Source organism: Marmota flaviventris, chromosome 3 (genome assembly GCF_047511675.1).
Source record: "Marmota flaviventris isolate mMarFla1 chromosome 3, mMarFla1.hap1, whole genome shotgun sequence".
NCBI lineage: Eukaryota > Metazoa > Chordata > Mammalia > Rodentia > Sciuridae > Marmota > Marmota flaviventris.
In genome coordinates, this window is record NC_092500.1 from 68,144,526 (window position 1) to 68,170,350 (window position 25,825).

General features: G+C 42.1%; 2 protein-coding genes across 3 annotated transcripts; one reads left to right on the plus strand and one right to left on the minus strand.

The window, feature by feature from the left end:
- Nucleotides 1–858: 858 nt before the first annotated feature.
- Znf641 (zinc finger protein 641) lies at nucleotides 859–9,484 on the plus strand. Of its 2 annotated transcripts, XM_071609932.1 has the most exons (7): nucleotides 859–963; nucleotides 3,611–3,819; nucleotides 4,315–4,406; nucleotides 5,525–5,654; nucleotides 6,281–6,394; nucleotides 7,227–8,004; nucleotides 9,398–9,484. In XM_071609932.1, exons 2-6 carry the CDS (start codon nucleotides 3,636–3,638, stop codon nucleotides 7,979–7,981), a joined length of 1,275 nt encoding a protein of 424 aa, XP_071466033.1. In that variant the 5' UTR covers nucleotides 859–963; nucleotides 3,611–3,635; the 3' UTR covers nucleotides 7,982–8,004; nucleotides 9,398–9,484. The 2 variants fall into 2 exon arrangements, with proteins under 2 accessions (XP_071466033.1, XP_027805525.3); XM_027949724.3 differs by having other exon boundaries at nucleotides 7,227–9,484.
- An 8,687-nt stretch (nucleotides 9,485–18,171) lies between these two features.
- H1-7 (H1.7 linker histone) lies at nucleotides 18,172–18,999 on the minus strand. Its single transcript, XM_027949721.2, has one exon. The coding sequence runs from the start codon at nucleotides 18,964–18,966 to the stop codon at nucleotides 18,172–18,174; it is 795 nt and encodes a 264-aa protein (XP_027805522.2). The 5' UTR covers nucleotides 18,967–18,999.
- Nucleotides 19,000–25,825: the final 6,826 nt, after the last annotated feature.

Consider the following 25,825-nt stretch of genomic DNA (forward strand, 5'->3'; position numbering starts at 1 on the left):
ACTATCTAAGAGATTTAATACAAGCCACATTTGTCATTTAGAAACGTTTAGTGGCCACATTATAATGACATAATTAAAAGTGCTGCCTGGATCTTTTTTTTCTGAAAAAATAAATTTAAAAAGAAACTTTCAGTTGTCACATTTAAAAAAGTTAAAAGTAGGTGAAATATCACTTGTGAGCTCTTTTTTTTTCTTGTTTTAAAATGAAGTCGTCTTTGGTGTGCATGTTAACCTTACAGTACATCTCCATCCAGACGAGCCACATTTCAGGAGCTCAGATGCCACATGTGGCTAGGGGGACAATGCAGCCACAGGCCTGCTTCAGAGCGCACCATCTTGGTGAAGTCCACCTGAAGGAACTACCCACCCCTCACTGAGAACTAATGACTCTCCCAGTGCCCTCTCCAGCCTTCACCCCTCACTGTCTTGACACCTAGAGGCTGTAGGTTTCTTGCCAAATTCTAGACGGGGCTTGAGAAATGGCTCTCACAGCGCGGGGTCCACCCTCTAACGGGAGGTTATAAATTCAAGGTAATCAATGAAGCCAGGTGCCGAGAACCCCGTGGGAAGCTCAGTGGCCAGGACAGAAGATGGTCAGTGGCGGAACCGCGCGGGCCGGCGGCCACCCAGGCACGGGTCCCGCGCCCCGCAGGCCAGACACCGGGGCCGGCGGCGCCCCCGGGCCGCGGACGCCGAGGTCCCTGCTCGGCCCGTTCGGGTCTCGGGAGCCGCGGCCCCGCCCCCCGCGCCGCCACCGCCGCCGCCGCCGCCGCCGCCGCCGCCGAGCCCCGGAAGCGGGCGGGGATTTCCTGTGCCCGCCCCGCCCGCGCCCGCCGGGCCGCTGTCGCCGCCTGTCGCTGGCTGGGCCGGCCGCCGGCTCCGAAAACGCTAGCAGAGGGCGGAGGGGAGGGGCAGGCGGCGCCCGGGAGGGAGGCACCGGGCTGCGGGCCAAGCCGACCCGGGGTGAGTGGGGCCGGGACGGAGGGCGCCGCGGCTGGAGGGAGGGTCGCCTGGCTTCCCCGGGGGCCGGGGGGCACGGTCACCCATGGGGGCGGGGAGGAGGAACGATGCGGCCTCCTGGTCGCTGTCTTTCCCGAGGGACACTGCTGACATTCTGTGCCCGCCCCTCGCCCCGTCTCGCAGTTCCCATCGTCGCTGTCAGGCCCCTGCAGGCTCCTGTCGCTGTCACTCGCATACCGGTTACCCCAAGGCACCCTTTCTCTTCACTTGCTCAAGCCCCTGCTCAGAGGAAACCTGTTTTCTGACCTCACTTTCCCCGCTCCAATTCTGCCTTGCTCGGATTCTCTGAAATCTGACCCTCTCCGGGGGCAGTGTGACAAGAAGGAGGAAAGAAGCAACCTTACTCCCGAACAGGCTCCCATCCCGCCCATGCCCCACCCCTTGCAGGGGCCAAGATTTTCTTGACAGCCACAGCGCAACTTGTCCCTGTGCCCTTGGGCCACTCTTTTTGATAACATGGCCCTTTTTCTGTACAACAGCAGTGGGTGCAAAAACTTCTTGCTACAGACACCTTGTCATCCAGCTATATCAGGAAAAGGGAAAAGTAAAGCCCCAGAACCCAGACTCCAATAGGCATGGGATTATCTGGAACCAGGAGAAACCAAGTTAAGGCTGCCCCTTCACAGCCCATGTGCTGGTTCTGTCATGAACATCTTAGGAAATGTAAGCTGGGGACAGGTACCCACCCCTTCCTTGGCTGAGATTTTTGCCAGCTCTTCCATAGATTTTCTGTCAGTGATATCAAGAGACTCATAACTGGTCCAGTGTACTCTGCAGAAAGAAGCTTCTCATCAAGAGACTTTTCTTCTGGAGGAGAGGAGGAAAGGATTTGAGACAGGTGTCCAGATATTTAGCTAGAAGCAGAACCCTAGGAGGAGGATTTGCTGAAGGAGCACAAGAACAGGAAGGCTTAGAGTGAAGAGGGAAAACCGGTACTTTGATGAAAGCGAAGAGAAGACAGAGACAGGAATTCATACAAGAAAACTAAAATGGAAGTTTCTCTTTATTGGGAATTTTCCTTATGGGAAGTTTCTGAAAAGGAAACCTCCTAAACTGGGAATCTGTCCAGGATTCTGTTCCCATGTGGCCCTGAGCCATCTTTGGACCTCTGAGATAAAAGGGGAATCTGTTCTTCCTTTGCATTGGGTTTAAGGTTCCCACCTACCTCTTTCGTTAAAGACAAATAGGCAAAAAATGAAAAAAGAAAAATGACTTGACATCTGTTGATAACCTATCCTGGCCTTCTGGTTCTTGCAAATGTTATTGAATGGATGTGCATGAGCCAGAATATCTACCAAGGTTCTGATCTGTTCTTGGAAGTCTTTCTCTGGCTCTTACTACTTCGATATTGAATAAGTATCACAAAAATATGTTACCAAGTAGAAAGGAAGCACAAGAACAGAAAGGCTTAAAGTGAAGTCTTCTAATAGACTATTTCCCAAATGGAGCCTGTCCTGTTCTTAAGATGACTAAGGAATGGAAGAGTACACAACCTGGTCTTGTGCACAAGATTGTTAATTAAGAAAAAAATCTAACCTAAATCTTCTTTTGTAATCAAAACCCACTTCTTCTGTTCGATTCAGAGAGGATAGAAAACACCTCTCTTTTTATGCATTAGTAGCTCCATTCATCAGCCTTCTCCAAAAAAGAGAAAACTAGGTTCTACCTTTTCCAATGACTGTTTCCTATCCCTTTCTGTACTTTAGTTTGTTCCATTGAATACATACTGGCTTCTTCATACCCTTTTTTAAAATTGAATTTATTTTTCTAATGAGATATGACTGGTGCCTTCCAAACAAACAGGTTTGTCCCTGTGTCTCAAATCACAGGGCTATTAATTCACCCTAAGGTCATTGTAGAAGCACTGCTTCCTCTTTTTCTATGCCTCAACAAACTTACTGCTCTTTTTTACTTTTTCTGATTAAACTTCAGCTTCTTATTGACCAACAATTTCTCTTACCTAGTAGGGTAGTTTTGGAATCTTAAACCTGCTTTCCAAGTTATTAGTCTTTCTACCTTATTTACTACATGAGAGTAACATATCATGTGTCTTAGTAAGGTGCTGTTTGGTTAAGCCTCAAAAAAGATGTGTGAACTCACAATGCACATACACCACTTGGTTGGGACTTCTATGTGAAGTAATCATGTCATTCTGAAATAATTGATGAGAATGTGACTTATGGCAGAAAATTTTATGTGTGATTGCATTCATCTTTGTTGAGAACAGATCTATGTACATTCCTTCCTGCATGTTTCCAAATTGCCTACTCTCCTATACTTTCAGTTGTTGAAATAAAATGAATAACTTATGAATTTCTGGGATTGTTCTTTTTAAATATATTCTTTTTTCAGGCTTCAGAGATATTTTGGTTATTCCATGAGGCCCCCAAATAACAGTTAGTGACTTTGCTATTCAGTACCTGCCAGTTTCTTAGTTCCTCCAAGATGCTTGGCTCAGACTCAGTTGATTGGAACACATCAAGTTTTGATGTTCATCTTCCATTAAGCTCCTTTTATCCAGTCTCATCATTAATCCCTGGAGCTGTTCCCCATAACTTCCTTAGGCATAGCTAATATTGATCTGTTCCAGGTCACAATTTGGGCTTGGAGCAAAAATGCTTTCAGAACAGACAGCAGCCCTGGGGACAGGATGGGAGTCAATGAATGTACAGCTGGATGGAACAGAGCCCCAGATGGAAAGGGGAAGCCAGGAAGAGGGGCCATGGAGAACAGCACCAGGGCCACTGGAGCACCTATGCTGTGATCTTGAAGAGGAGCCACAGTCATTTCAGGAGAAGGGTGAGAGCCCACAGCATGTGTGGGAAACCCAATGTGTAGTCTCCTAATCTCTGTTCAAAGAGTAGAGTTTAAAATCCCCAAATTATCATGGACTAAACAGCATACCCAGTACCAGCACCAGTCCTTTCTTCCTTGCCCTGCTTTCAGGACTCATGAATTCTTCAACCATGTGATTAGGCTTTTCCTGTCACTTGCACAATTATTCCTTCCACATGCAAGTATGTAATTGGTGGTATTGAATGTGGGAGATGAAGAAAGTGCAACACTGATTTCACTAAATGAAAATTTCATTCAAATAATACAAATTCAAAAGCTACCTAATGCCCTTACAGAACATTTTGAGTGAAGGATTCTTCGTCTACGTTTATGCATTTTAATTTTATCAATGGTCATAGATATTAGAGAAGATAAGACCATTATGCCTCTCTAAAATGAAGTACTTATTGGAAAATGATGGATAATTCATCTCTAATGGTTACTCTCTCCCCTTATCAGCTCAATCTACTCCCTGGGTTCCTGCAATTCCTCAAGAGGGGAGCACTGGAGATTGGGAGATGGCAGCTGCCCTTCTTGCAGCTGGATCACAGGTGGGATGTATAAAGTTGGCCTCTCTCAAGGTCTCATCAAACAGTTTTATAGTTTTAATATTATCCCATTGATTTTTTTAGTTCAGATGAATACTAATGGTATGTTTATATTATAACTGAACAGAGTCTATCCTTTTCCAAGGGGCACATTATACCCTTGGAAAATTAAATGGAGGCACAACAAGGAGAGGTGATTTCTTAAAGATAGGGTTTTTAAATGGATGGGTATGTTATTATCCACAGGGGAATTTTTAAGAATAGTTAATTAGCTTTCTTCAATTAATAAATACGGAAATATTAGGAAGAGAAGACCTAAGTAAAGCTTGGAAGAATATAGACAGGATTGGGTAGATAATGAAGCACTTAGGGAAAAGAAGAAAAGAAATATGTAAAGAGGGTCAAAGCTAGAGAAGAAAATAGGTATAGATTCAGAAAGCAATAGAGGAGCCAAGGAAAGATAATAGTAGTAGTATTAACGACACTCCCAGAGTGCTTATCATGTGTGCTCTTCTCTGGGTGCTTTGTGTGATCTCATTTGATTCTGAGAATAAATCAATCATCCCATTTTAAATGAGAAATTAAGGTATTTGTATAAGGTCATACTGCTAGTATAAGTAACAAAACTAAGAGTCATTTGGCTCCATATTCTGGGCCTAACTATCATACTATACTGCCTGAATGGTAAAGGTATAGCATGATGGGAAACAAGAAAGAATGTTTAATTTTTATCATTTTGTGTTGCCATAAAAGGGGGGGTATTACGGAGGAAGGAGAAGATGGTACAGAATTTCTGTAATAAAAAGAGTAAAGCAAGTGATAAAAGATTGAGTAGACATTAAAACAGAGGGAGTGAGGAGTTTGTGATACCTCAACTTCTCATGATCCTATTTGGGAAACTTCTCTGGTGACATTACCCTCACTCACTCCTTGACCATTAACCTTTATTCCTCTCCTCACTTCCCCTTTACCAAAACCATATATCCTACCCAGGTATCTCTAGGCAATTCTTTTCCTAGATATTCTCTTGCTCTCTCTTCTCTACTACCTCAGCCTTTTATACTGAGATCACATTTTCCTTAAGGGACAACTACTGACCGAGATGCTATATTTTGTTTCAGGGCCTGGTAACCATCAAGGATGTGTCACTGTGCTTCTCTCAGGAAGAGTGGCGGAGCCTGGACCCCTCTCAAACAGACTTTTATGGAGAATATGTCATGCAAGAAAACTGTGGAATAGTGGTCTCTCTGAGTAAGCATGATCTTCCCTACCTACTAAAAGATCATACCCTGAGAAGAAGGGACTGCTTCAGGACTCTTTCTAGGCTTCTGCCAAAGAAAGAACCTCAGGGCTAACCCCAAGAGAATGGAAGTGAGGGAGCACTTTAAAAAAAATACCTAATAATGCTGAATTGTGCAGTAAAGAACTTGAGGTTCTTCTTGGTTGGGATTGGGTGGTTCTTACAAAGCAGAGAGAGAGAGACATCTGGAACTGGGTCCTCAAAATCTTGGGAACCATCTAGGGGAAGACAGTTTCCAAGGACATGACTGGGAATTGGGTGGGGTGGGGACAGTTTGCAGTAGGACTAAAGTAAAGTTCTGAAGTTATAGTAGGACTAAAGTGAAGTTATGATCAGAAAGGGAACTTGGGCTGGAAGGATTTGAGTAGAAAATAACAGACTAAATTGGAAAAGAAAATGTGATTTCCTAGGATAAAGAAGAGGGACTTAACAGAAATGGTAGGGGTCAAGAGAGAGGCTTGAATCTGGCCTGCTTTTTCCTAGAGTTCCAAGAAATCATCTAGGAAACAGGTTTTTTCACAAATATAGGATAACTGTTGAACTAACTTACATCTCTATTTTTCTTTCCCATGGGCAGGATTTCCAATTCCTAAACTTGACATGCTTTCTCAACTAGAAGGAGGAGAAGAACAATGGGTCCCTGACCCCCAGGACTTAGAGGAGAGGGATATCCTGAGGGTCACATATACAGGTGAGGACCTGGAATAGATTTTCAGCCGCTGCCTTCACCGTTCTTGGGGTGTCATTATTGTATATTACTCTCATTTAAAGGTTTGGAGATCTTTTTCTTCAAAAGCAAATCAGTGTAACAGAAAAGTTCATAAGACAGTCCAGCATCAAACTTTGAGGATTTGAATTCTGGACCATGTCCATGGAACCTTGGAAAAATAGTTGACTTCTTCTTGGTTTCTTCGTATCTAAATTATTTTGAGTATTAAATATGTTAACATATTAGAACAATATAACAAGGCCAAGAAAGTAATAAGCACACAGTAAATGTTTGTTACTGTTACTATTGATGTTGTTGTTGTTGAATTTCCTAACCATTTCAGGAATGTCTTCCATGTCTCTCTATTATTGCTGACACTGATGATTGCAACACTTTCCTTCATTCTCTCCATCCATATTTAGGTTAGAAGATGTTGATTAGTAGTAATAAATAGTAGTTGATAAATAATGCTGATAAGTAATAACAATAGCATATACCACTTTCTAAGTGCTTACTATGTGCAGATATTATGCTATTATATAATAACCTTGGGAGAGAGGTGTTTTACTCCTTTTTTGCAGAAGAGGAAATGAAGGCTTTAAGAATTTAAATGGATAGCTGAGATTAAAACTTGGCTGATCTACTCCTTAAGCCTAGGCTCTTAGAACCTCTACACCTATCACCCTATCTTATATATTAGAATATGTCCTCTCGACCCTCCTGGGGTGAGGTTTGGCATCATACATCATGCTTAGGTCCTAGGGTACTATCTTGTGACTACCTTTTTGGGGTTGTTCTTTTTCCTTCTCCACAGGAGATGGAAGTGAACATGAGGGGGATACCCCTGAACTAGAAGCAGAACCTCCCAGAATGTTATCTAGTGTGTCTGAAGATACTGTTCTCTGGAATCCAGAGCAGGATGAGAACTGGGATTCAATGTCCAGGAGCTCCAGAGGAATGCTCCTAGGACCACCTTTTCTTCAGGAAGATAGCTTCTCAAACCTTCTGTGTGGCACAGAGATGGATTCTATCTTAAGACCCCATACATGCCCCCAATGTGGGAAACAGTTTGTGTGGGGCTCCCACCTTGCCAGGCACCAGCAAACACACACTGGAGAGAGGCCCTATAGCTGCCTCAAGTGTGAGAAAAGCTTTGGACGAAGACACCACCTAATCAGGCACCAGAAAACCCACCTACATGACAAACCCAGCAGGTGTTCTAAGTGTGGCAAGAATTTCCGATGCAATTCCCATCTGGCCAGCCACCAGAGAGTGCATGCAGATGGCAAGTCCTGCAAGGGCCAAGAGGTTGGAGAGAGTCCTGGGGCTAGGAAACGGCAGCGTGCCCCACCAGTGCCAAAATGCCATGTGTGCACTGAATGTGGGAAGAGCTTTGGCCGAAGGCACCACCTAGTGAGACACTGGCTGACCCATACCGGGGAGAAGCCCTTCCAGTGCCCTCGGTGTGAGAAGAGCTTTGGCCGCAAACATCACCTGGACAGGCATCTGCTGACCCATCAGGGGCAAAGTCCCCGAAGTAGCTGGGACCGAGGGACATCTGTCTTTTGAAATCTGTCTCTGCTGCAGTTATGGTCAGGTCTATCAGCCGGTGCTACCAGTAGTCACTGCCAGGGCTGCCTCTATCCTGCACCCCAATGGCCAGAATCATGAGCCCTGGCCCTATCCCTAGAGAAATGATGCTCCAGCATTGGCCAGAGTATTTCTCACCAGTTCTGTGAGAACACATGAAAACAGGGTTCTTTGGGCAAAATTTTGGGAAACAATGCATACAATGTGGGCTGATATTCAGCCTAAGCCCATTCTCAAAGGTACAGTGGTACCAGCAGTTATGGCTGAGGTCCATTCTCATTGGTTGGAGTCTGTACCATACCACTTGTTAAATATTTTTCAGTATCACCCTTGTGTATTGATTATATTCTTTCTCTACATATACACATATATTTACGAATATATGTAGAGAGAGACTATTTTTGCATATTAAAGGGTCTGAAAGCTTCTGCAGTAAACTGTTAATGCAGTGTTTCTGTTAATGCAGTGTTTCCTAAACTTACTTGACCTCAATATCCTCTTTATTTCATATCCCACAGAACTGGTGACTCCATGAAATGTACTCTGGTAAACAATGAATTTGAAAGTAATGAGGAAACAGGAATGAGATTGTGATCAGGCACCCAGAGTCCCCCTTTTTATCCCTGTGAAAGCCAGGGGGCCAGATGTTGTTCCTGTGTGGGTCTGTCACCCTTACCTTAGTCATCCATATACACATCTACACCTCTCAATGCCACCTGCTGAAAAAACAAAGGACTTTTCCACCTCCTATTCCTATTTCCTTCATCTTGCACATACATATTCCAGCTGAGAGATCACACTATAATGCTAAAAGATAGATGTTACCTCCCCAAGTAATCCAGGCCCACACAGAAGAAAAAACTATCCCCTCAAACAGATCCCCTCTCCCATTGACTGTGTCTTTATGTGTGTCTATGTGTACATGTGTGCAGGATCCTTGAAGAGAGCATGCTAAGTGCAAATTGTACAAGCTAGGTTTTCTAGGGGTTGTGTTCTGGGGATGAGGGTAGTGGGGATTGTATGGGGATTTTTGTTTTGTTTTGTTTCAAGATAGAAAGTAATCTGCGTGATAAAGGGAGCCCTAGTGGAAAGGGTTCAATGATGGATTAAGTTGTGTACAAAGTTTTCCCCAGTATCACTGAGATCAAGACATTTGTGGGTTTGTATGTCTAGGTCTGAATCTCTGAGTTGCAAATTGTTTTTACCCAGGAGAAGACAGAAAGAAGTCTTCAGAGCAGAGAGCTGTTTCTTGTTGATTTCAGGCAAGGCACATTTAGAAGATTTGTGCTGAGTGGGGTTTTTGTCTTGTCTTTTATGAGTGCTGGAAAATTAGGGCAGGAATCACAGTGTTTGCAAGTTGTTGTTATTAATCTTGACTTTGATTTCCTCATCAAGGGGGAAGAGTTACCTTGAGGATCTCATTCTCCCAGAAACAGAACTTTATGGGAAAAGGCTGTGGCTTAACTTTTCAGCTGATGCAGGGTAATGAGCTTTCTGGCTGGTTTTTCTTCCAATTCTGGAAAAGTGTCCATAATGTGAATCTTAGAATTCTAAGGTATCCACACTAGGATTTGTATAAATATTCTAACATCTGTTAGTTGATAAGTTGATCATTGTTTCTCATTATTAATGATTGTGTTAATGCCAGTCTTATAATTTAAAATTTATCTTGTTAGAGCAGTTTGAGTTAGGAAGGAAAAAAAGCAAAGAGGGTGAAATTGTGACATTTTTTATTTAATTCTTAGATTCTGGATTCTCCCTAAGACAATTATTTCTTAACCACAGTTGATGGAATTAACCAGAGACACAAGAGGAAGTGAGCTGCAAGAATCTAATTTAGTGATTGCTCCATCTTGCTTAGGAAAAACTGGATGAATCACAGCTCCTCAGAGTCCTGGGCTCAAGTGGAATTGAAAATAGGGTCATTTTGCTGACTGGGCTTCTTAAGACTACAAACAAGAGTAGCTCAGCCCCATCTCTCTTTTGCTACTGAGAGCACCCTTCCATCTTTGCCTGGAATGCACTTCTCTTGCTTCTGTTCTTATGAATAAAGTAAAATGGCCAACCAGCCCTTTGTAAGCAGGCCTTACCCTAGGTCCTCAGGGACAGAAGCATTTTAGAATCAATATTAGGAGATGCCCAAGGAAATAAGAAAATATTAGGTTCCAGTGTTAAAACTGGACTATACCATTTCTTTTTCCCTCATACTTTAAATACAAATATTTAATACAAATATAAAGCTTTCTATAATAGAACCTATTTTGGATCACAGATATGTTTGATATTCTGGTAAAAACCAGATGCCCACTTTTGTGAAAAATAGACATATTACAGTTTACATAGTTTTGCATATACATTTAGCAGATTCAGAGCCCACCCGTGGAATCCCTAAACTGTGGTCAAAGAAAGGGATTGATCATGACTCAATATGGTTATTCTATATTTGTGTCAAGAATTATAAGGCAAAGGTCACTAAATATTTTAAGGACTAAGATACTAGAAGCATCAGGGTATGAGGACAGAATCTGGTCTTTAATGACTATAAGAATATTGCTTAGTTCTATTCTGTTTTCAAGAAATATCTGACATGCTGGCAAATCCAACTCCTCACAAACCTGGTCTTAAGCACTTGTGGTAAGTGATATTCCTTACTATCAGGTGAGACCTCTTAATATCGACATGTTAACCTCCAGCCTTTTATCTGTTTTAGTAATTGTAGGGATAGAAAGTGAAGCCCCCAAAATGTAGGTGCAGCTGAAAGGCATCATGGAGTCTAAGGGCCTTCTACAGAAGGGGCGATCCTTTGGGTCATCTCTGGTGTACTATTGTCTTCTCTACCTCGGTCCAACATCACCTCCCTTGGATGAAAAATAAAATAAGCAACAGCCATCAGATGAGTGAATAGATTTGAATTATTTTTCCCACAGGGAATCAGCCTCAAACATTCATCTTCCACCTAACTCCCATCTGCCACATGGCCACCGGTTTCCCTTTAAATAAAAAGTGTCTCTGTCTTCTCTCTGGGCAAAATGTAAAACAGGGAAGTGTATCTTCAGGATCCTGTCACAGTTTTCCATCTGTGGTGACTATGCCCTAATTCAGGTATCCTTCCCTTTGCACCCCCCCCCCAAGGAATAAAGGATCCCTTGAATAGGAGAATGTAACCCAAAGGGCTAGCTTTTCCTGAAGCTATTTATATTTTAAGCTCTAATTTTAATTGTGGAAAGAAATGCTTTTCCCTTGTTAGAGAAATGTTATGCCTTCAGGGGAGCTAAATGGGCTAATAATTGGGGATAAAACCAAACCACTGTTTGCTATTTCCAGCATGGCAAGGTCAATCCTGACTCAGAACCAGGAGAGTTAGAAGTCAGATCCCTTCCATCTCTTTTCAGATAGGTGCACTGTATGGGGTTGGGGTGGGGTGAGTAGGGCTGAACAATAAAAGAAAAGTAAAATCTCCCTTAGATCCCTTGGAGGGCCTTAGCTGGCAAAATTTCCCTCTATTCTTTGTATGGTATACCAGACCATGGTTCTTAAAATGTGGTCTTTAGACAAGCTGCAAATTTTCAGATCCCTAAATCAGAAACTCTGGGGTTATAGCCCAACAATCAGTTTTTTTTAGCATGCCCCCCCAGACTATAAGCTAAGTTTTAGCTAGGTGATTCAAATTCCATGTCAAGCAATTGTACTTCACCATCTTCACACTCCTGTTGTCAACCTCACTAGGCTAGTCCTCAATTCAGTTCCCCTTAGTTCTAGGGTCTTCCCCATGCTTACCTCAGTTGAAGAACTGGGGTTATTCACAAATTCCAGGAACTGAAGGGACAACTATCTAACTCAACTATCAACCACCAAACTGGGAGCACAGTGTAACTTGAGTCCAGAAACCTCAGGATAGACAACTCAAAGAAAGAGAATCCAACATAAAACTGAGAAATGGACAATCAAGTAAACAGTCCTCCATTGTTAGTCATCTGATCTTTTCCCTAGGCCTTCTAACAAGTAGCCCTGAAGGCAGGTGAATCCAGCATTCAGCACAAAGGTAAGCACAAGACAGTGAGACTTGTGATGCTAAGCATGTAAGGACCCAGGTTTTCCAAACTCACAATTGGATTAGGGACCAATAAGAGCCACACAGAGGATTTCTAACCATGATTTGGTGTACCTCATAGGCAAGAGCATCGGGAACATCAGATAGTTCCCAGGGCACACAGGGGAACTAAACTTCTGTAATGAGATGTGACACAAGTGAGGTTCAATCCTAGACTCTATTTACTATGTAGAGATTGTAATCAGTTAAGCCATGGTACCTAAAATGCATTCTCCTGCTTTGAAAATTCTGTGAAATTCAGACTGTGGAAAAGGCTCCATCTTGTAGGCCCTGGCCCTGCTACCTGCTCCAGTTCCTCTCCCAGACACACCCATAAAAACAGACTGAATTGACAGTTGCAAACCTACCTATGAGGCTCTCTAAGATAGAAGGTTAGAGAGAGCTGCAGCTTTCTTTAACTGCAGGCTTCAGGCTCTCCCTCTTTTTGTTGCCTGCTATTTCCCTTCTCCCAACAGGCAGCACTCTTCCACTCTTCCTTCTCACTTCTCAGCTTTCTTTGGTTTGATTTTTGTTCTGTTTTGCCTGAGCAATGCTGCATCTTCCCAAGGGTCTTTGTTTGCCCCAACTCCCATTTTTCCAGCTTCAGGCTTCTCTCTTCTCTAGTTTCATTTCATCATGGGCTCACTGCTCATCCATCAGCAGTCCTTCTATATAAGTAGTCCCTGCCAATTTATTTTCTATCAGCGTTAAACCTACTAAGCAGGGATCACACTCAGACTTTCCACTCCCTTCCCCTATTCTTGTCTAGAGCAACTGAGCTGCCACCTTACCAGTCTTTCTCTCCCATTCACATTTCCACTCCTGCCATAAACCACACCCAAACTCGCTGCCTAGTACTGACAGATGGAGGCCCTTATTCCTTTGACCAGTGACTCTTCAACCCTTGAAGTAGCTTCCGGTCACTTTCTGGTTTTTGCCAGTTTATTTTACTTCCTACTTGTCTCCTATAGCTCCTGAGAATCAAACTGTCTTAATTCTACAAGCAGCGTTTTGTGTGCTTACTATGCACAAGGCTCTAGTGGTTCCAGACCTGGCGACCCTGCCCCTGTCCTCAGCGAGTTATTCAGCCAAGCTTTCCTGCCACGTCTCACCTGCTCCCTCTTCCGGGGAGGTTCAGGGTATGCCCAACTAGGGCTGCGCCTGTTAGGCTGCTGGCTGTCTCCAATGGCTGAACTTCCTACAAGTTTAGTATGTATCCTTGGGGATCTATAATATGCTCTGTATGGTTCCTGGCAGTTGAAAAAGGAGGTGAGGCTGGATCACCGATTTCCTCTTGGTCCTCTCCAATTTTCCCTCCATTCCCCACTCTTCTTTCCTGAGCCAAAAAAAAAAAAAAAAGACTGGGGGAGGGGGCGATTGGTGGGAGCATTGAGGGAGAGAGGGAGGCGGGGTGTCACGAGAGTCCCGCACTAGCCCCTGTCGCCCTATGGAAACATAGCTTAAAGATGCAACAGGCTGGGCTGCGCCGCCTCCTCCCTGGCGTCAGGTCCCCAAATATCGCTCCCCACTCAGTTACTGACCGCGACCCAACCTGAGACACGCCCTGGGATTGGGTGAGTGGTCAGCTCACAGGGAGTGCTGCCGCACGGAGACTGAGGTGGCTGTGTTGATGACTGCGAATTTACCCCCTTAGGTAAGTTCGAAATAACTGGGTATTTCCCAGAGCCAGATGAGGCGGTCACCGATGGGGTTAGGACAGAACACGGTCATCCAGACGCACTCAGCGCCGAGGTACAGAGAGGTTAGGTAGGAAATGGTTATGGGAGAAAACTAGAAAAGGCTTGTGGTGATGGGGCGGGGTGGGGTGTGGTCATTAACTCACTGACCAATCCTCTGGGGCGGGCAAACAAAGACCCCCTTTTCCGGGGATGAGCATAATCCAAAGGCGCAGCTCTTCCTCCTCCATGGGAGTGGCTGTAAAGAGCTTCAAGCCTGTTGCTTAGTGGGTGCTGAGCCTCAGATGCCTCTGCAGCTTTCCTTACACCTACCAAGCTGTTTTGCTGCCTGGGGCTTCACATATTTTCTTATTTTCTGGTGTTCACTTTTTCCCCCCAGCCACTTGGAGTAATACTTCCTGATCTTTTCCATCACTAAAAAGGGTAAGAGGAAAGGGAACTGAGAAAAGGGAAAGGAGAAAACACAGCAGCTGTGATTGTTCCTTCATTGGGTGTGGGGGGGGGATGTTTTCTCAACCAGGACTACTGAAATCCTGACTTCCTTCTATCTACCCCCCAACCTGCTCTCTCACTCTCATTCAAGCCCTGGTGTTAACACCCTCTCCCTCTTCAATTCTTTAATTCTCTGGTTTAGGGGGTCTGTTTGTGTCCATTCTTGACACAGTGCTCTTATGTTAATATCCTAACTCTGTATTCCTGTCCTTACTAGGTATATAGGTTTTCGCTGAACATGACCAGATGCCCTTGTCATGTAAGAAGTTCCCCAGAGAAGAACAGAAGAAATCTATAGTTTGAAGACCACTGATAAATGGAGATGTTTGCATGTTCTGTAAAACAGGTTGAAAATTTGAGATATCTTCCCCGTCTCCATGAAATCTCTGCAACATGTAGAAATAAATTCTGAACTTCTGACCTTTACCTACATTCAAAAAGATGGCTTGTGGAGCTAATGAATGGATGGTGAAGCCCCATTCAACATCTGGAACTTGAGATAATGCTGGATTTGCAGTTAAGAGTCAATTTCTAAGCTTTACACTTTCTAAACATTCACTTTTTCACCTAAGACCTATCTTAGAAAAATGAGATGAACTAAAGCATACAGTAGAACAAACCATCTTATAAATGAAAAAGCTATAATTGACAATTACAAGGAAATTTCTACCTTAATTTTTTTTTAAAGATTACTAGCATTTATTTTTTTTTTATTTTTTTTCTACCTTAATTTTTAACAAATTACAATTTATATGGTTCTGAAAACAAACACAGAAAAGATACAGTGAAGACTCTCATTTAAATCTATTCCCTACAATTCCTATCACCTTCCCCTCATGATAGAGAGCCACTTAGGTTTCTCAGCATATTCTCCCATAGTTTCTTTATGCATCTACAAAGAGATATTTAGATTTCCCTTTATTTTGCTCAAAAGTTATTATATACTCAGTGTCTTGAACTTTTTCTTTTTCATTAAATGTATCTTGAGGAGCTTATCATAATAAAGAATACTTGCCTTTTTAGAGCTACATATTATTTCACTATATGGAAGCTTTGCAGTTTAACCTATCTCCTAATTATACTTTTGTTCTTTTTTAAAATGCAATGCTGCACTAAATACCCTGGACATAAGTCATTACACAAGAGTATAAACATAAAAGATAAATTCCATTTGCATTTGTAGTTCAGTAGACATTTCCTTCCATTAGGGGTTGCAACAATTTGTACTTCCACCAGTAATGAATATGTTTTCCCAGTCACCAATGGACTCTATTCTCAAACATTCGGATTTTTGTCCATATGATTAAAAACACTATCTTATTAATTTGCACTTTTCTTATGAGTTAACTTGGATTTTTTTGTATTTTTAAAGGGCATATATATTTCTGTTAACTATTTTTGAACAACCATTGAATATCTGATGCTTAAGAGTATCTAAGATTTGTTACAGCTCTGAAGTCCAACAGTTATCTGGTACAGCACTAGGCAGTTGAGGTTAAAGGAAAACAAAGAATTGCAGTCAGGGACATTCCATTTGCTCTAATTAAAACATCCAAATACTCCATTCAAATATAAGCACAAAGAAAAGTGGGGGGGCTGGCGATATGGCTCAAGCGGTAGCGCGCTCGCCTGGCATGCGTGCGGCCTGGGTTCGATCCTCAGCACCACATACAAACAAAGATGTTATGTCTGCCGAAAACTAAAAAATAAATATTAGAAAAATTGTAAAAAAAAAAGAAAAGAAAAGTGGGGAATATGTTTTATCCATTTTAGTATTCCCAGCACTGGTTCCAGAATCTTGGATTCATGACTGAACACTAGGAATAGAATTAGCTATTCTAGGGATTCATTCACAGAGTACCCAGCTCTCATCAGGATCTAGATAATCTGGATAGCTTGCTATTGAGGTAAGGTGTTTTTTCATATTTTGTTGGAATATAGCCATTCTAGAGTTGGTCAATGAAAAATAAACTAAAATGACCATTGTTAGCAACATAAGATCAGGGTCTGGGAACTCTGGTCCTATATAAGGTAACTATTTTCATTAATTTGATAAGTTCTACTAAATGAATGGAAGTCTGCTTAAATGAAGAAACCATAATACAAATAATACGAAGACATAATACAAAGACAAATGTGATGATTCCTAGAAAATCTAGAAAACAAGGTGTTCCCAGTGTCAATCCCATTCATCTTAATAGGAAAAGCTAATTGTAGACCACCTTGTTCTTTAGGTAAAAACATCCCTGGACTCAAAGGGGGCAATTCATCCTACTATAAGGGCATTGATTAACTTTGTTCTAATTGTGTTCAATAGACAATGTTTGATTTTCTCACTGCCTCTTCCCAGATGGCTCTTCATTTTCTGATTCTGTTTGTTTCATTCTGCCACTCATAGACAATCAAGTGCATAGTAACCTTAATTTGAGCATCCGGAAATTTCCAGGTTCAGAACATCTCTAGATGAGATACATTTCAAACAGTTTGCTGTTATTTGGCTTTGCACAGGCTTAAGGCTGTGATTCTCAAGGGTGTGAGAGGGCTAAGAGTAGCATCACTTTGTTTGTTTGAAACACACATCACCCCTTATAAAAGATACTACATTGTCCTGGGGAAAACTTCTAGGTGGTTCAAATATCTCCACCCACCTCTTTTCAAGAATAAAAAGGAAGCACTTCTCAGGAGTGTTCATTTTCCATACTGCTTTGGCTTCAGTTGGAAACAGCTAGTCCTTTCCCTAAATCAGTATGTTTTACTTCCCTAGAAACCACTTCTGTGACCTGTCACAGCTTATGACATGAGAATTACTCCCCTGCTGTTCTTTACCCCTGCCTTAGAACTAAAAGAAATCATACATTTGCTCCACACTTGGTACATAGTGCTCAAAACATCTATGTAGTTTATGAAAAGCAAAAGGACTAGATATTCACTATCTAGCCTTCCCTATCTCCTGTACTTCTGATATGCATTCTATAAATCTTAATGGTTTCTTCTCTAGCAGTTAGCACTTGCCCACTTGATACCTCCCTTATTGTTGAATTTTGTCAAGCAAATCATATATAATGATGATCAAGTTCCCTTTATCATTTTACTGACACTTTAAATCACCTCAAATCATCCTAGCATAATCCCAACATTTTGCAGAGGGGTGTAAAACCACACAAATGCTTATGTAATAATGCAGTTAAGGTCTGAATGGGAGAACTGTGACTAGAATCCTGGTCTCACTAAGTACTGATTCAGTGTAGTTTTCGGCTATAGCACATTACAATCTCATCAGGAATTACTTATAAACATATTAAATCCTCAGCCATGAGCACCCTGCCCTTGCCAAGCCCTATGCAGGATGCTTTCACACACCATCTCATTTAATTGAGGATTCGCATGTAAGACATACTTTCAAATTCAAATAGGATATCAATTCAGGGCAACAACTACAAACTCATTGCAATCGATTTTGGCAGAAGGGATTTTGTCTTAAAATACTTTTTCAGGTAAGAACACTTTGGATCAAGGTTGTCTACACTTCTGGCAACATGCCCTCCTTCCCCAAACTCATTTTGGATTTGCTAGTGTTTCTATCATTAACTCAGCACTCCTAACTAACCCCTTTTAAGCTGGTGGCTTTCCTCTACTTCTTTTCTTTCCTTCTAAAAGAGACTTCTCTGGGTCCTGCAACAGGTCAGAGTCTCTCTAATTTCTCTCTCTTTATCTCACGTGCCCACTAGAGGTCTCACCTTAACATCCACCCTTTCAGGTGCGGCTAAGAGCAAACAGACACAAAGAGGCGGGAAGGTCTTGTAAATAGGTTCATTAAGAGTGCGAGGTGCTCTCCTTGGAGCCTACGGGGAAAGGCATTAGAGCCTGTAGGAAATGAGGGCGTCCCTACATTAAGGATTCCCGGTTACAACCCGAAGGCCTTCGGATTTACTACAGGTCTTCATGCCCGTCTTCCCCTGCCGGGTAAAAGTACGGTCGGTTTTAACCGCGGTTGGCTTCTGGATGGTCCGTTTTCCCAGTTTCTCGGATTCCTGCTGCCTCTCTACTCTGACCTTAGAGCTTGGCCTCTTCTCTTCTCGTGACCTAGGCCTGATGTCCTCCTTCAGGGTCCGCCCTCTCCCCTCGTCCATCACCTTGACCCCCGCTTCTTCCTTGGATCTGGCACGCACCGGCTCCTTGGTCTTTTGCCTCCCCCTTCTCGCTTTCGCCGTTACCCTCCTGGGTCTCCAGGCTTCCCTGGTTTTCCTCGCCTGTTTGCGACGCGTGGGGCGCCTCCGCGAGTTCCGGGACCCGGGTGGGATCCTCCTGGGGGAATGGCCGTACTCCTCCATCCTAGGGCGCCCCAACTTTCTCTTGGGCTTCGGAATCTTCCAGACCCTGAAGTAGCCGGCGGCGTCGCTGCCACTGACCCGCAGGAGCGTGCCCTTAACCTCAGAATTGGAGGTTTCTCTGGAGGGGCGGCCAATCTTCCTGCGCACTTCGTAGCCAGCGTTTCCGAGCTCCTTCTTGAGAACAGCCAGAGTCAGCCCCTTGTGCGACGTGATGGCCCGGAGCAGCAGCTGGGACACTTTGAGCACAGAGGGCGGGCCCCGCCTCGTAGGTCCAGATGTGACCCTTTCCTTGGGCTGCTGAGCTTTGACTGCAGAGCCTTGGGACTGTCCACTGGGCTGGGCCGCCTCGGCCATGGCCCCGCTTGCCCCTCCGCGGGGCCGCTGGCTTTGAGCAGGCTTTGGACCACATCTGCCAAGACATGACCTACGGGCTGGGGCTGGGTGGACCACGTCACAAAGGCAGGCCGGGCCCAGCTTTTCAGGTCCTAATCAGAAGGCTGGCACATCCCACCCAGGTAGGAGCCTTTTAACAATCACCGACCAGAGAGGTGGTTTGGGAGGCTGAGGCAGGAGGATCACATGTTCAAAGCCAGCCTCAGCAGTTTAGTGAAGCCCTAAGCAACTTAGTGAGACCCTTTCTCTAAATAAAGTATTTTTTAAAAAGAGCTGGGGATGTGGTAAAGCGCCCCTGGGTTCAAACGAAAAAACACCCACAACCAGACGCCACTTTCTTCTAGGTCCAAACCAACCCACATCTTAATAGCATCTGTCTACCCCTAAACAGTCCCCATATAGTCTCTGGGTTCATTCTTATTGCTCTCCACTGCTTTCTGAAGTCCATTTGTATTTCTGAGGCACTGAACACCATCTACCCACATCCAAAAAAAAAAAAAAAAAAGCAATTCAATGACTGTGAAGAATAAATGTGGTGACCCACAATTTGGCCTAGAAATCACACTTTTAGGCCCACCATTTAGATTCTACAGTCATGGCTCGCTGACTCTTCCAAGAAATCTGCACAAAAGCTTGAAGTAAAATAAAAACAAAAACAAACAAAACCCCCACAACACTGTAGTCTTTCTACAATGAACACTTGATTCCCACATCAGGGAAGCTTAAATGCCTGATGCCTCATTCAGTTGAAATGGAATAATCCAGATTTCAAGTCAACTGAGATTACTGGTCTAATGAACAATACTTTATACTTTTCTGCCTCTCATCCTTCTTCTTAGGTTACCCCTGCCCTTTTTTCTGCCCAGAGAAGCCCTGTTGTTTGTTCAAGTTTCTGCTAAGCTGAGCTTGACCTGAAAATTTCCCAAACTCTTTTAGTCAAATGATTCACTGCTCCTTAATTACCATAATCTTCACAGTTAACTTTTGCAATTTTATATAGATTTTTTCTGAAAGTTAATTTGCTATTTCAGGGTAATATGTAGCATAATATTTTTATTTATTGTTTATTTATTTTTTAGATATACATTAGGTGTGTTTTGACATGTCATACATACATGGAGTATAACTTATTCTAATCAGGATCCCATTTTGTGGTTGTACATGATGTGGCATTTCACTGGTGGTGTATTCATCTAGTACATAGGAGAGTTCTGTCTGATGCATTCCACTGTCTTTCCTATTCTCATCCTCTCCTTTAACTTTATTCCTGTGTCTAGTCCAATGAACTTCTATTCTTCCCTCTCCTCCCTTGTTGTGTGTATATTTTTTAAAAAAGAAAAAAAATTTGGACATGGAGGTGGAAAACTTGGATATTTATCCTAGCTCTTTAGCAGCCAAATGACATTGTTAAATTCCTTATATCTTTGGATCTGACCTCTTTTTGTAAAATGATGGCAAGACCTGAAAAAAAATCCCACATATTTCAACTCTCACTCTCATCACCACCTTAGGCAGCTCTGTCCCTCAAAAACCAGATTGCTCTTCTAAAATAGAAGATGCAATGGTCCAGTACCTTAAATGATAACTATCACCAGCTGGCCAGGCTGGCAATATGAGTTGGGTTCAAAGCAGCTGGCTGTATCAGTAACTAAGAAAATGACGAAGAAACCACATGGCACATAAACATAAGTTTCTAACATAAATTTCTAAGGCAGGATGGCTTGGCTCAGTGACCCCAATGGTCAGCTCCAGTGCTGGAAGGAGCAAGAGAGAGAGTGAGCACACCCAAAACCTTCTCTTTACTGGGGAAAAGACATTCGAGAAAATTCCACCCAAATAAGGCAAGGAATTGGATTTCAAAGAGTGGAGTCTTGCTTGGTGATGTCTTGTGGTCAGCAGATTGACTTACATCTTGGAAAGCCATACCCATCTCAAGTGCTGTGTAGGATCAAAGGCAGAGTGAGAGAAAAGGCACACTTACATTGCACAGCCCAATCAGACAGTAACATCAGTCCAGTCCCCTCATACGTTCAAATGCACATAGTTCATGCCCACAGTCCATGACTGGCTCGTGACAGATAACTCCAACTTAAATCAACCCAAAGTTTCACTATGTAAAATTCTTCTTTCCAATTTCCCTTATTGGATGATTAGGAAATATTTCCCTCTCCCACTTTGTTATATGTTGCTTCCTTCAACCCTCAAAACAATAAATAAAAATTGCTGTTTACACTTATTTTTTGCAAACTATTTTTTTAAAGTTATTTTTTTCACAGAAAAACCCTGGATTTGGGGTTTAGTATATAAAGGCTGCAATTATCTAGAAGAGGGTAAAATCCTCTTCATCTAATGTTTTAGAATCTTAAAATAGGATTTTCCAGAAAACAAGGACCAGACTACAAGTTTGCCTTTTGTTGAAAATTATTATTTTGGCAGTTTATAAGCTTTTAGATACAACTGCTACTTTCTCTAAATTCACTAGTTGCTTATATATGGTCATCTTCATATGTTTCTTTCCTAAATGAGTCCTTTCTCCATGAGCCAGTTTTCTTTAAAATCCTTAAGATACAAGTACCACGTCTCTTTTCATATGTCAAAAATAACACCAGTGTCTGTAGTTTGATAAGGTTGAAGAAGGCACCCTAAATCTTACAATATTAAAAGAATATGTTCTGGTTTGAATGTGATTTGCTCCCTAAAGACTCATGTTGAAGTTTGATTGTTAATGTAATGGTATTCGGAGTTGGGGGAAGACTTTAAAAGGTGTTCACAGGGACAAAACCCTCATGAGTGGATTAATGCCTTTTTCACATGAGTGAATTCTTACTCTTCCTGAGTGCTGGATTAATTAATTAATTAATCGAGACAGCAGGTTTTCTCTCTCTTTCACATGTAGCAGCTTACTCTTTCACTTTCCACCATGAGCCCCTCAGCAGTGCCATGTTCTTGAACTTCCCAGAGTTCAGAACTGCGAGACAAAATAAACAAATCCATTCTTTATAAATTATTCAGCATTGGGTATTTTGTTATATCAAGAGAAAATGGACTAAGACATAGCATGGTAGGGGCTGGGGTTGTAGCTCAGCAGTAGAGCTCTCGCCTAGCATGTGTGAGGTGCGTTGGAGCCTCAGCACCACATAAAAATAAATAAATAAATAAATAAATAAATAAAAGTATATTTTAAAAAAAGACATACTATGGTAAACTAATTCTTCCCTGTCTGCAGCTCCTGAACTTTAACAGTTATTTTTCTTTTAAAATAATATTTGTGTCCTATTTTTCAAACTTATTAATATAAGTGGATTGCATAGCATGTGGAAAAAATATACAAAGTGCTGCAAAGAAAACAAAATGTGAGCATTCCTAAAGGAACAAAGGCCTTAAATTTGCTCTGAAGAAATTAAGGAAGAAGAAATAGAAAACTGAGGGGAGGACAAGAACCCCCAAATAAGTTGACTTCAAGGAAAGATTGCTCTTCCATTAGTCACAAAAAAAAGGAGGAGCTTTTAAACGCTTAAAAGAAGGAAATTTTCTCAAAGAAAATGGAGGGAGCGGTATTTCCTTGGCTTTTTCTATCTTCCTCTGGTTCATTTTACCTAAACTGATCACATGACTCCTCTGCCTTTTCCATTCCTAGAATCATTTGTCATCAGAAAACCTCCTTCCCCAGTTCTTCTGAAAGCAGTTATTTTCAAAACTTTCAAATCTTTCCCATCCTTTCCCAACTCCAGAACCAGGACTCACAACAGGAAGATCTTGGCTTGAAGTGGGCAGAAGGCCTTTCTGGGAGGTGGTGGGGCACCCGGGAGGTCAGCGAAGTCCCAAATTAAAGTGAGGGTCATAGGACTGGGGAGTCTCTTTTTAAGAGAAGGTGGAGAAGAAATGAGGCACACCTTCACACTCTGGGAAGGTCCACACAGGAGGGTAACACAGGTTAGTCTTGATGTCCAAGAAGCCATAGGTCTAACAGTCACAAAACCCAACAATTAGAGCAGAGCTACAACTCAAGGAGGAAGTGGATCTCAAGCTCCCCTCCCAGGAGTCTCCTTGTTGTTGGGGGTGGAGGGAAGCACATGGTGGCAATGAGAGCTATTCCCTGGCCCTGCCCACACAGCAACCTGCCCTTTTTCTAGAATCAGAGGGGAAGTGGCTGCTCAGAACCCAGGAAGTTGATAAAAAAGACCACTGGTACTTGCCCCATAGAGCATCTTTCCCAAGGAAGAAGCAGAGCAAAAGAAGGCAAATGATAGTCAACAGGCAAAGTGTGTATACTAAGATAAGACCAGAGAGTTACTTTTGAGAGTCTGGGAACATGCTTGGCCAAGTGGATGCCTGAGGATACTCTTGGAGTTGAGGGGAATTTGCTAAGCAAAGACTTTTCCTCCCTGATCTGGTGACGATTCCTATTGCAGGTTCTGTTTTGTGGGCCTACAGGGTGGTCTTGAGCACTTAGGTTTTCTCTTCCTGCTTCTGCCCATCAGCAGGTTTTTATTAAAATGAACTCCCAATGTTACTGCTAGTTTATGCCTTTTAAATGTGTAAATGATAGACATTCCAAGATGCTTGTAAGTATAAATGTCCTCGGGGGATTTCAATTTTTATTTTTACCACACTGTGACCTAACTCTTAAAACTTTGTGCATCAAAAGTACTTGAAAGGTTTGTGAAAACAAAACAAAACAGATTGGCCCTACCAAGGAGTTTCAGATTTAGTAGGTTTAGGGTGAGGCTGAAGAATTTTAAGGAATTCCCAGGCGATTCTGTTGCTGCTGCTATTCTGGGGACCACATTTTGAAAACTACTGGTCTGGCATATGACTTACTTTATATGCAATTCTTACATGCAAAACTGTAACAAATAAGGATTAATATTTCATCTTACAGAGAGGGAAATTTGGCTGAGTATAGTGACTGAGCTTATTCTCAAGTGAAGCTGGCCAAAAACACACCTCTCCACCATCAGGCTGGCCACCAGCTTCACATTTTTCTTTGATATAAGGAGGCATAGAACAGTTTTATGCTATGGTTAAGAAATACCTTTGCTAAACCGGGTGTTCCCTAAGGGAGTGATTCTGGACAAATCATTTTGCCTCTTCAAGCCTAGGTATCCTCAAAATGAGCAAGTTGGCCTACAGGAGTTAGACAAACATCAGCATCCCTAAACTCACACTGTTTTTCCTCCTTGTGTCCCATGTCTGGAAAGATTTTGCCTTGTACAGGATTCTTTACTAAGAAACTGTGCCTTTTATTTTTAAGTAACCAAAGTTGTCTTTTCTACCGATTAGCAAAAGATAACCATGGTTGCCACCCTGAGTGGATATTTCAGCAAGAAACAAACAAATTTTATTTGATATGAATCTCAGAAGCTTCCTATAGTCTCAGTGCTGATGTAAGGTGTGGAAACTTATGCTGCATAAACCATAATTGGCTCAACCAGGGCTTCTTTCTGTAGGATAATATTCCTAATGCCTCTGATACCACATCTAATGCCCAGAGATGAAATAAGAATGAGAAGTAGAAATGGAGTTCAGAAAAATGAAGTTCAGTTTTATGTCTATTAATTGTATGTTAATGTTAATGTCTATTAATTATATGTATGTTTTAATATTTTTAAACATTTCTCTATGGGTAGATTTGATTTTCTTCTCACTTTTAGGATAAATAACACTCTGTTTGCCCATTAGAACATTGCCTGACATTATTAACATTAATAGTGGGACCCATTTCGAGGTTAGGTAGTGAAGCGAATCCATGCTAATTTTTTTAAATTAAATTTATTTATTTATTTTACAGAGGATCTGACCTTTACAGTCAGGCTGACTGACCTTGAATTTGCAATCCTCCTGTTTCAGCCTCCAGAGTAACTGGGAATGCTTTTCTGTGTAAAATAATGCTTACACCATCCTGAGTAAGAGGAGATGAGAGATGAGTCACATTTTTAAGGAAGAAATTGAGCATAGTACATATCATATATCTGAAATGGCCATTTGCTACACTAAACAGGAAAACTGTGTTAAGCTATTATAAACTAGTCATGGGCAAGGACCTTCACTTTGATTTCTTTTGCCCCGAGATTTTAAAACACTAGTAGATTACTAATGATAGGTAATATCACTTCATGTCTTTGAACTCTTACGAGTTGTTTTCCATCTCATTATTCACAGATTGAGGACTCTACCCCAGAGAATTCTGAACACCACATCACTAATTTCAACCCTTTAACTAGGTCCTAATTAGGGACTGTTTATGAAATTTCTCATTGGCTCTTCTTTGAATCAGACCATAGATGGTCTACTTTGGTTGCTTACCAACCCAAAAGTGCTTGGTGAGAACTCTGAATACAGGCATCCCACTGTCAGAAAATTTCAATTCTAGCCATTGATCAAGTAGACCATCTTCTTTTGATTAATGTACAGATATAATAATAATAATATTAAATAATAATAATAATAATGCCACAAAAAACAGAGTCTTTGTACAATACCACTGCCAGATGATATGGAAAAAATTATTGAGACAAGGACCTCATATCTTCTTGGGAAACTATTATGTAAAGGACTGGTGCTTTGATAGGTGGCTGTTATTTTTATAAACTAAATACAAATACCTTTACAAACAAAACGAAATCTTAATTATCAGCAAAACATTAACAGCCAGATCCACATAGGTTGTGTAATGGATAGGGAGTGACAAGGTTGGTATTATTGGTAGAAGTTTTAATATGCTTACTTGATTTACCTTGAAAATCCCAGCTGACCTTGATTTTAACCTTTTCCCGGTTCCCTCTTCTGTTCCTTGTGCTTTGAAACCACACTCTCCTTA